Here is a 12,306-nt window from a genome sequence, read left to right as displayed (position 1 = left end):
AAAAAAATATCGCCCGTGAAATTTGATACCCGCTCGATTAATAAATGATACATACATAACAAAATTCGACTCGACTCGGCTAAAGCTTGTTAAGACCCACTCGTTAATGCTCGAGTCGACTCGTTAGCTTGACTCGATTAATGCTCATTCATATATTGATATATATATATATATATAAATATATATGCACTCATGTACATATGCATACATATATGTATATATATGTATTAACTAATAACATAATCATAGCACTTTAATAATTAAATATATAATATGTAACCTAATTAATTACTTATGTCTCTATATATTGAATATACTTAATAGTTATATTTTATAATTTGTATAATAATTAGTCGATAAGATTTAATAATTTCATATATTAGTATGTGAGAATCATATATGAAATAAATATATGCTATCATATTATATGTATGTATTAATAATTTTTGTAGGTATATAATATATTGTTATTATGGATAAATATCAACTAGTTAGATATTAATTATTTTTAAAATTTTAAAATCTTATAATTCAATAGAGATTCTACTTGTTAATTGTATAAATTCAATATTAGAATTTTTATTTTTTATTTATATCAACTAGTATGCCCCCTCATTTTGCTTCTTATTTTGACAACTAATGTATTTATTTATTTTTTTAATTTTTTTTTGCGTAATGGTTAAGGAAATAACTATTAGTGTATTGTTATTTTTTTATGTTTTAAAAACATTTAAGCATGTTTAAAAAATGTTTGAAATAAAATGTAAAAAAAAAAAAAAACGAAAAGTGCAATTTGCACTAAGAGGTACACCAAGTGGGCAAATTGAGGGGGCATAGTAGCACTACCCATTCAGAAAAGTTGAAAAGTCAGGTAAGCGGGGTTCCTATACTAGATTTTGCATAAAAGAAATGAACTAAGGTTGAGTTTTAAATAATACGCATGTTTTGTTATGAAAATAAATTTGAACCAATCTCAGTTATTTATTATGCATTACTCATGAAATCTATATAAAAGAAAAAAATATTTTTTTCATAACTGGTGTAGACATGAGCAAACTTTTGGCATACTATTTCTGAACTGTATAAAAAGAGCAAATATGAAATCTAAAACTTTGTGCATGTTATGTTAAGATGTTCTTAATTTGTTTTGATTATGTGAAGATGATATGATTATGTTCAATACTATGTTTTGATACGATGTGGCATCTGAAAACCTTTGGCATGACATTCTGATTATGTATCTGGTTTTGTTTATGCTCTGGTTTGCTCTGACCTTACCACGGGTGTCAAACTGTAGCCTATGTTATATGATTGGTAGTAATTTCTCTGTCTCTGAGTGCACCCACTTTGAAAACAAAATGGTTTTCGGCATGATCTTTCATGTGTGCACACTCAGGACTCCGAGAATATTAAAGGGGAAGATTCACTTCTATCTATGCCCAGTTTTGTCACCGGAGATAGCACAACCCTACCATGAGGGTTAAACATGGTCTATGTTCTAATATGATGCTCTAATATGAAATGATATGACAAGACGATGATGTTTAGTTATGCTATACCAAAGGACTTTTGAATATGAATATTTTGGACTATCACTTTGATATTCTGATAACATGTTTTGGATATGCATTCTGAAACTAAAATGTTTTATTCTGCATTCTGAATTCTGTGAAAAGACTTATGTTTACATACTAGTATATATTCTATACTTACTGAGTTATTGATAACTCACCCTTATCTCCATAGTATTTTTAGATGTTTCAGTTGAGAATCAAAAATAGGAAGCGTGGGCAAGCCTGTGTGAGCAAAGCAGATTAAGGTTGCATTTGGGTTGTGAGATGATCTCAGATATTCTGTGAATAATAATGAAAAAGTAATGAAAACGTAATGATAGAATATTAAATAGTAGTGAATAATAATGAAAAGTATGTGAAAAGTAATAATAAAATAATGAATAGTAGAATACTCTACTACCCAAACTTGCCCCAAGTACAAATAGGGTATTTTGATTATTGGAGAGTTTGTTCAATTTTGTTTTGCTACGTTGTCTTGGTATTTTGAAAGGTTGACATTTATTTTGAGACTTTGGAGTGTTTCTAATTAATTATTTTGGAATAGTTGGTTTAAAATAATAAGATCTTTGGGTAATTGAGAAATTAGACTTTACATTTGTACTGTGAGATATGATTTAAGTGACAGTTAGTAACTCTCCGACCTATCCAGGACAGGGGTGTTACACTCCAATTCTTTCAACATCTTTCCCCATCATTAGCATATGGATGGAATATGTATATATTTATAATCGTAGTACTTCAATGAACTAATACTAATTAGCTAGCTAGCTATCCTATTAATTGATTATAGAGCTTATTTTAGGTTAGATAGATATAACTTCAATGCATGTATACCTTTTTCTCCCCATTAATGGGCGTAGACAAATATATAAGAGAAATAATATTTGCAGTTTTGGATTGCGCAAGCATCACGCATTTCTTTTTTAAAAAAAAAGAGTAAATATGAGACCAAAATGAAAAAATTAATTTTTTAATCATAGACTCCACTTTTTTTCAAAAGGAGTGTGTGGCGCTTGCACAACTTATAACTGTATCTAGTATTTCTCGATAAAATAAAGTGTGTGGAGCTATACGCTACTATATATTATAGGAAAATGCTATGTTGCACTTCCAAATATACCACTCAAAGTTGCTCCTAGTACATTTATGTATTTCTTTAATATTTAAAAAAAATATAAATGCACTAGCACGGTGCATTTGAGAGGTAGAGTAACAACGCAGAGCTGTATTATAATATTCAAGTAGATCGTATAATACATTCAAAGCAAATCCCAATCAATGGGCGACTCAATCATTGATTGCACAAGGCAAAGATTAAGAAGCTTAATTTGTTTTTATTTATTTTGATACAATAATATAATAAAGTATTATGTTGAACATAAATACTATACATTTTTACTTTTTTTTTTAATTATGTAATTATACATTAACGATTTTAAGTGTTTTGTTGATCTTCATTTTAGTTTTTTCTTAATTACACTCTAACAATTGATCTTTTTTCTTATTTAAACTTATTAGGTTAATAAATTTTTATGTAATTAATCAAAAATAGTATTTCTAAATGTTTTAATTTCTTTTAGAGTCTTTTTTCTATTTTAAGAAAGTTCTTCCTTGCGAGCTAGTTAGCCTTCTAGTATTTATTATTTTCAAAATAACCTAATATCAACACGATTTTTTAGAGGATTTAATAGCTTTTTATTTCTTAATAAATGACCACCCCTGGCCTGGTCATGATAGAGTTCATTAATTTAGGGTAGGAACATATGTAAAATGCCAAACTTTGGTCATCCGACATTGTGATATCTTGTATTTTAGTGCATTTTAATTTAAAGATTATTTTAATTATTTTAAATATTAGTTCTCTTGTTTTAAATTTATCGGATTACTCGTTGGATTTATTTTATGATTTTTAAGTTGTGAAATTTATTATGATGTGCATTTAAATTGCTCTTTACTTTAAATTAGTTTAATGTTGGACTTTAAAATTGTTGTATTGATGGATTTTTATTATTATTTTATTTTAACTAGTCTCTGCGTTTAAATTATTTTATTCAGCATATTGTTTTGAAATTATTTTCGTTGGATCAATTTTGTGACCCAAGTTGTAAGGATTGGATCTCATTTCTTTCCCTCACTTTTTCTTTTTTCTTTTTTCCTTTTTCCTCTTTTTCTTTTCCTCCTCTTTTATTTTTCTCCTTTTCCTCTGCTTCTCTTCTCCTGCGCGACCCCCCCCGCCCCTCTCCCTCACCCGTTTTCTTCGTCTGTATTTTAGTGTATTTTAATTGAATGATTATTTTAATTATTTTAAATATTGGTTCTCTTGTTTTAAATTTATTGGATTTCTCGTTGGATTTATTTTATGATTTTTAAGTTTTGAAATTTATTATGATGTGCGTTTAAATTGCTCTTTACTTTAAATTAGTTCAATATTGGACTTTAAAATTGTTCTATTGTTGGGTTTTTATTATTATTTTATTTAACTAGTATCTGCATTTAAATGATTTTATCCACCTTACTGTTTTGAAATTATTTTCGTTGGATCAATTTTGTGACCCAAGTTGTGAGAATTAGACCTCATTTCTTTCTCTCACGTTTTCTTTTTCCCTTTTTCCTCTTTTTCTTTTCCTCCTATTTTCTTTTTCTCCTTCTTTTCCTCGGCTTCTCGCCTCCTGCGCGACACCCCCCTCCTCTCTCCCCTGTCCATTTTCTTCGTCCGCCCACAGCGCTGTCGTACCCCGTCCGTGAGCAACACCACCCCTCCCATTTTCTTCCCCTCCGGCCGGCAACTTTCCCCTTCATTTTCAGCTCCTCCCTCGCCGACGTTAGCCTCCACGCACGGCTTCAAGCTGAGCAGTTTTTGTGCTCCAGCGCCACCGTGCCTCCGCCATTGGCCACCATCTTTTCAGCACAGCACTGGCGACCTCCCAGCTTCGTAACCCACCCATCCTTAGCCCAGATCTGTCACCGTTAAAGCCCCTTCATCCCCATTTTCGATTTGGGTGTTTTGGCCTTCAATTGCCATCCACGACCAACCATCACCACCAGTAACTTGACCAACACCCCTAAGCCCTCACCTAGCCATCCCAAGCCATCGTTTGTCCCCATTCAAAAGTTGAGTTTTTTATACCCACGGCCCTTGTCCATTTTTGCACTATTGCATTGCTATGCCGCCATCTAGCACCTCCTTGATCCTCCGAAAATTATATTTTAGCACTATAAGTAATTTTCCAAAGAAGTTTTTGAGATTTAAATATATTTTTGCACTAACAATTCTTCTACAGTCTGGTGACTGTTTCAGGTTTAAATATTGGTGTTTTAAGTTTGATGTTGGTTATGGTGGATATTGATGAATTTGGAAAGTGATGATATTTAGAGTTAATAGAATTTTAAGTATTGAGGAATTAATATAGGTACTTCAGATATAAATATAAGATATCTGTTCATTGGAGATTTATTTAAATTACATAAATTTTCTTTAGGTGATGATTGATATGCGTTTGGCACTGTTGCGAGGAAATTCATGGAAGCTAAGAAGTACAGGTAAACGAGATTTTTATGCTAGACTTTGCATAAAAATAAAATGGACTGAGGTCAATTTTGAAAATGTGCATGTTGTGTTATGAAAAGAAATGTTAAATGATCTCAATTATTTATTCTGCATTCCTCATAAGATTTTGTATAAGAATAATGTATTTTCTGGTATGATTGGTGTAGACATGAATTTATTTTTGGCATTATGTTATTGAACTCAGAAAAATATGAGCGAATATGAAAATTGATAATTTTTGCATGTGATGTGAAGATATTCTGAATCTGTTTTGGAAAATATGAAATGATCTTAATTTTAGTACTCTGTTTTGATATGATGTGGCATCTAAAAATCTTTTGACATCACTTTTTGATTTTGTTCTAGCTCTGATTCTGATTTTGTTCTGACTTTGATTATAATTCTATTCTGACTCTGATTCTGTTCTGGCTGTGATTCTGATTCTATTCTGACTCTAGTTCTGATTCTGTTCTGACTTTGATTCTGATTCTGTTCTGACTCTAATTCTTATTCTGATTTTATTTTACTTTGATAAGTTGCCCTGTCACGGGATATAATAGTGACTTCTGGCCCACCATGGGATATAATAATGGTTTTCTATTCTGAGTGCAATCGCTTTGATATTCATGATGATTTATGTTTTGCTTGGCCTTCCGTAGAATGCATAACCCTACCACGGAGGTTAAATATGAAATTATGTTCTGATATGATGTTTCGGTTATGCTATGCCAAGGAAATTTTGAATAAGAATATTTTTGAAAGTTTCACTCTTATATTTTTGGTAACATATTTCGTTTTGCATTCTGAAAACAAGTTTTCTAATTAGGCATTCTGAGAGAAAATATTTTGTTTAGCATTTTAAAATCTGATAAATGCTCATATTTACCTACTAGTATATGTTCTCTACTTACTGAGTTGTTGATAACTCACCCCCTTATCTCTAATATTTTCAGATGATTTTAGATATTTCAGCAGAGGATCAAGACCATAAAGTATTGGGTGAGATGACTTTAGAATAATGGATTAAGAATAGAAAGTTTCGATGAGTATTGGTGATTTTTGTTAGGAAATTTCATTGTGTTCTGATGATGTGGCATTTTGAAGAATTGATTATATTGAGAAAATTAGTTTGAATCAAAATTTCTTTATAATATTGGAAGTTTAGAGTTTATAATTATATTGTTGAAATGTGAGTTTAAGCGACTTGTAGAGAACTTGATATTTTTTGGGTTATTGTATCGAGGATTTGATAAATGAGTTTGTGAGATTATTTAAATTGGAAGTGTTTACGTTTGATTTGGAGCTTTTGGAAGTATATTAGCAGTGTTGGAGTTGATTATCAGGTAACATGAGTTAAATCTCCGGATCCTCGAAGATGGGGTGTTACAGACATGGTCCGAACCATTTAGCGTCACCCAATTCTAGCCGCCGGCTGGCTCTCATCATAATGAAGAGGAGGTTTTTTCAATAGGAGAAAGTTAGGGGTATCTAGTATGTATAGTTTTTTTTTTTTTTTTTTAACGGGTCTAGTATGTATAGTTGGGCATGTCCTTTATGCATGTATTTCTATTTTTTTTCTTTTAAATTTATATATATATTTAAACATTTAAAAAAATACATACATTCACTAAAAGTCACTTTCTTAATCATTAAAAAAAATAAAAAATAAAACACATGAACGACTAAACTAAGGGGACAAAATCAAGGGACTACCTAGCATTTTCATTTTCAATATTCTTTGGTGCAAGAGAGTGTGGCTCTTTCCCTATATCTCTCATAAATTAGACTGGTAATGACACTGGTTTTTGCCACGAATTTTATTTCAAAGACTACCGCAGGTGAGAAATAACATGCTTATGGCACAAAACAAAGCCGCCACAATAAGTTTTAGCAACTAGCACCAGATTTCGTGTGTCGAGTGAAAAACGATGGGGGCAAATCATGTATTGCGACGAGAAAACAGTCATGGTATGTAAAAGGGTTTTATATTTTACACGTTGAACCCTAAAATAATTCCTTTTGGCCACAGAATTAGACAGTGGCTTCGTCTAAATCTCAAACAGAGCCCTCAAATGAGAAAACCACCTAGCCGAGCAAAATCTGATCTGACTCGTTGACGGTAATTTCTTTGAGTCGTTGGCCTTCTTTGCCTTTTCTTTTTCAATAATGATACACATTCATTGTATATATATATATATATATATATATATATACACACACACACACACACACACACACAATCTTAAAGTTAATTTCATATTAAGTTGTAAAATAACTTTATAAATAAGTACTTGATGCATGCATAGCTACTATATATACGTGAATTATCTCATATCAATTAGAGAACTTAATTTCGAGTACAAAATTTTTTCTAATTTACCCTAGTAATTAGTAAGTTGTAAGGTTTGTTTCTAATTAACAACAATACTCTTATAAATATCCTACCGTATATACATAATGAAAGTCTCTTAATTCATTACTGATTAAGAAGCATAAATCCTCACTGATTTAAGCATTGAGGGCATCCCCACTAAGTCCCGAGCTTTTCTTTCTAGTTGCAAGTCGTTAGGGCACACCGCAGGCATACTAAAATGTGTATCAATAGTAGGTATCCATAGTATAACATGCATGGGATGTTTGATGGGCAATATTTCCTATCATATATAAACATATCTTACATGATCATGCCTTAATAATCTAGATGGCTTGGCTTATTACATATGATAATTCAATATAAAAGGAATGGAAACATCTCATAAAGTTTGTAACAACCCGATCCTAAGATTAGGATATAAGATAAGTTTTATGTATTTTTTTATATAACTATAAATATTTTATTATTATTATTATTATTATTATTTTTATGGCACCCAAGCCCATGAAGTCAGGAATCAGTTTCCACTTTAGGCTCGTTCCATTTTCTTACTCATGCAAGTCTCTTTTCCTCTAGGTTTCCTCTTGTAAATATATATTTATATTACGCTTATCACTTCGGGATGGAAAGAAAACTCCAAGCCGCAAACCTCAAACCTTCCCCTCCATGTACGCTCAGCCCCTCTACCAGTAGCGCCGTCGACCTTGTTAGACCAAAACGAAAACCACCGATGCACGGAATGACAGAAGAGAATGACTCTGTTTTACTCTCACGGAACAGAGCATGCCCATGTCATGAAAAACCGCACGGTCACCACTCAGTGAGAAGCAGCAACTGGAAAGGCCGCGACTCGACGACGGAACCATCGCGGCGACCCCACTGCGTAGACCATGCATGACCGAGAAGGACCTCCAAGCAATGTCACATGTACGCCACGCGATGGCTTCATGCTGAGCACCTCGACGCTACCAGTTCAGGTTGTTCCACCGATCACCCCAGGACGTCGGAGCACTACCCACGATGCCAGAAACTGCCAACCAGCTCTTCCCCGTGGCACCTACTCCATCCCGATTGTCCTACGACCCTCAGCCACCCAGCTCAGCACGTGCTCCTCCCTCTCTCTCGGTTGCACTGCTGCATGGTTCACTTCCTTCAGCGTCGCACCACCACAGACAAGCCCCCAGTCACGCTTCCGTGACCCCTGCCAGCAACTCAGAACCGCCACACGTCAGCCTCTCTCTCGGTGAGCCCTTCTTTGTGCGTCTCTCTCTCCCGAGCTCTCATTTTTTCTGCAGAATATATACGTATTTTGCTTTAGGTTTCAGTTTACTAAGTGTTAGTTGATGAAAATTACAAGTATGCCCTTTCTAATCTAGTATCTTGAAGCAGTGTTTTTAAGTATAATTATATTTATAACCTTACGTTTAAGTATATGTTAATTATGAATATTATTATGTCATTTTTTAATTAAAGTTGAACTTAATATTTCAAGTTGAGTTTAATTTTATTAAATAAATATATTAATCAAATGCTCATTTTATTAAGAAAGTGTTGAAAGAATTGGAAATATGTTTTGAAGTATAATTTTAAGCCTAATATGTTAGTAAATTTTTCCTATGTCAAGTTAGTAGGATTTAATAAAATTACTATGTTAAGAATTTAATGGAATTTATTAGGTTTCGTATAAGATTTAATAATTATGTTGAGAAATGAAATTTAGTTTAAGAATTTAAGTTTTATGAATTATTTTAAGATAGCTAGTGCATTATACTAAATTTATAAATCAGTATTTTTTAAGTAATTTAAATACAAGGATTTATTGATTATAGTGCTTAATAAAATATTTGTTTGACTATCTTTTAGATTCTGAATTTAGTTAAGTAAGATATTAGTACGTGTTTGTTTCCAAACAAATTTAGTGATAGTTATTATTGTCTATAGGTCTCAAGTTACGAAGTGTTATTCAAGAAGGAGCGCAACGAGGTAAGTAATTTGATCATAAATTAGAATCATCATAGTTTAGCTTATATATAAGTATTATTCAAGCCAGTTCATTGACAGCCATTATTTATGAACCACTCATGTCATATGCAAACATGTCATTCAGCATAGCATACGATCATGTCATTCAGCATCATGTTCAAATTCAGAAATTATAATTATGTATGTATTATATCATGCATCTCATGTGTACAAGACACATAAGCCATTTTAAATTCAAGTGTAAGATAAGATTAGATCAGTTAATAAGATGGTCATTCAGATGCATGGTACCAATGCAGTTCAGTTTCAGGGTGGTGTGCAAGCCACGAACGCAGTCGTGGTCCACCATAGTATGCTAGAATACTATCAGCGGTTCCCCTTGCTGCAGCGGGATGTGGGGCCGGTGCACAACCTTGCACACAGGGTTAAGTGTGTTGGCCAGTCAGATAAGTCAAATAAATCAGTCAGTTAGTTCAAATAAATCAGTCATACATAGCATAAGCATCAGCATGAACAATCATGAATTTTAAGCTCAGCATGAAAGTTCTTAGGAAAATCTTATGTTTATTACGTTTATGTTGTGATAGATTTCTTACTAAGTCATCGACTAATTTCAGTTTATTTTCATATTTTTAACCACCCAGGTGAAGATGATGATTACGAGCAGGCAGACCAGGAGTAGAAGGAGCATTTATTTTTAGTTAAGACTTTCTAAAATAAAACATATTTTTATGACATGAATTTATTCAGTTTATTCATTTAATATTTTTAGAAAACATTTTTATTAGACAGTTTTTCTACAAAATAAATCCTAAGTTCATTTTATTAAATATGAGATTTCTTGCCGGGTTTATTTTTTATGAAAAACTCGTGACACACCTATCCTACGGGAAGGGGGGTGTTACAAAGTTAAAGGGAGAAACATGACAATGGAAGACTTCATTATTCATAAAGAAAATATGAGCATAAATTAAGGGAGACTGTGTCTTCCTTTTTATTTTCTTGCTCATGAATTACATTCTCAATCATTGTCTTTTATTGCCAGCAAGAATTAACATAAGCATGAGATATCTGATTATAATCTTTTTTCAGATTGTTTTTCGTCTCTACCCCATGAATCGAGTCATGAGCTAGCCTTACTTGTAAAGCTCAATAACATGAACCGACCCATGAGGCATTGGGAAGACCTTCATTTTAGTAAACCCTACAGCCTTTGCTAGATGATCAAATTCAGCGAGTGTTCGCTCCTTGCCACCAGCCATTAGGAGCATCATGTACAAGTCTTCTTTTAGAACGTTCATTGTCTCGAGATTGTTTTCAAGTTCTTGTGGGATTGCCATTTCAACAACTATCACCTTTCCATCGGCTGGTAATGCTTCCCAGCAATTCCTCAGCAACCTCTTGCATCGCTCATCATCCCAGTTATGGAGTATTCGCTGTTTACATATTAAATATATATAAAAGTCAAAATACATAATTTTTGCATTGCATTATTTATTGGTAAGTAATTAATTATATAGTACTAATTTGCCGATAACAATGAAAAAGAAAGCTCACTAGAAAATTATAAAGGAATCGGAGAGGAAAGAAACCTTCAATAAAATTGTTTGGGCATTTGGTATTGATTCAAACATATCTCCGGCCGCATGCTTCACACCTTAAAATAAGAAGATTTCATCAGGATCTTGAGAATGATGGCTAAACATACCTACATTCTGAGATCACCTACTTATTTGAAATTAAGAGCATGTATTGTTTTTGTCTCTACTTTAATAAAATCTTAGTATCATCACGTACAAGTCTTGTTTTGGAGAGAGAGAGAGGTCTAACCTGGGAGCGTAGGAGCATCAGCAATCACTTGAGGCAAATCAAAGTTGAGTCCACGAACGTGTGGATTCAAAGAGATTATCTTGGCAGAAGTGGTTCCAATGCCGCCCCCCACATCTATCAACTCTCTCACATCTTCAAATCCACCATACACCTTGAACACATCATCAAACACTAATTTTTCGCCAACTTCCATAAGCTCATCGAACAGTTGTCTAAATATCGGCTTCTTTTCCAGATACTCGTAAAAGTTCACCCCATAGGCCTTCTTGAAAGGCGCGCTTCCAGGCTCAAGAACTGCATCCTTAATCCTAAGCAAACTCTCGAGCAATTCCCTTTGACAGGAAAAGCGGATCATTACTGAAGCCGGGGAAGTAGCAGTACTTCCGCCGGTACTGATACTCACTAGGCATCGGCTCATCTTTGTCAGGCCATAGGTCCATTCATGGCGTACTGCATTTTCTCCGTTATTTCCTAATGGCTTTTGAGATATCGATAAGATGGAATTTGCACCCAGAAATCTTAGTATTCTCTCCAAAGTGTACGCTGCAGAATTTGGATCGGTTGTTGGGATCTTTGAAGTGATCTCTGCTGCAGAAAGATAAGCATCGGACCCCGCATCTGCAATTATATTGAACACGTTTAGCTCAATTGCTGCCCTTAGAACCATTGGAATGGAGACCAAACCTCCCAACTGCGAACTTGAAAGTTGATCTCCAGCTTCCTGGACTTCCATGTTTTGGACTTGCATGTCTATCTTTTGATATCTTTCCTCATCATTATTTATAATGGAAGTCTCGATAAAATATGGTGTCCCATATTATAGATTTCAATTATTTTAATAAAGATTATACTACTCTCAAACCGAATTTCGTCGATCTACTCAACTAACTACCCTGGCTTTAGAGTTCATTTTAATATATATATATTTACCTACCCTAAAATGAACTCTAAAACCAGGGTAATTAGTTCGAAGAAAAGGAGTAAAAGGACCCGGATGG

General features: G+C 33.3%; 1 protein-coding gene across 1 annotated transcript; it reads right to left on the bottom strand.

The window, feature by feature from the left end:
• Positions 1 to 10,471: 10,471 nt before the first annotated feature.
• Positions 10,472 to 12,041, bottom strand: LOC108979314 ((S)-scoulerine 9-O-methyltransferase-like). Its single transcript, XM_018949970.2, has 3 exons — positions 11,309 to 12,041; positions 11,071 to 11,135; positions 10,472 to 10,914 (listed from the first exon to the last, which is right to left on the bottom strand). Exons 1-3 carry the CDS (start codon positions 12,039 to 12,041, stop codon positions 10,615 to 10,617), a joined length of 1,098 nt encoding a protein of 365 aa, XP_018805515.1. The 3' UTR covers positions 10,472 to 10,614.
• Between the last annotated feature and the right edge of the window lie 265 nt (positions 12,042 to 12,306).

The sequence above is a fragment of the Juglans regia genome, chromosome 4 (genome assembly GCF_001411555.2).
Source record: "Juglans regia cultivar Chandler chromosome 4, Walnut 2.0, whole genome shotgun sequence".
Lineage (NCBI taxonomy): Eukaryota > Viridiplantae > Streptophyta > Magnoliopsida > Fagales > Juglandaceae > Juglans > Juglans regia.
Note: the sequence above shows the minus strand (reverse complement) of the source record. Positions and strands in the feature narration are given on the sequence as shown.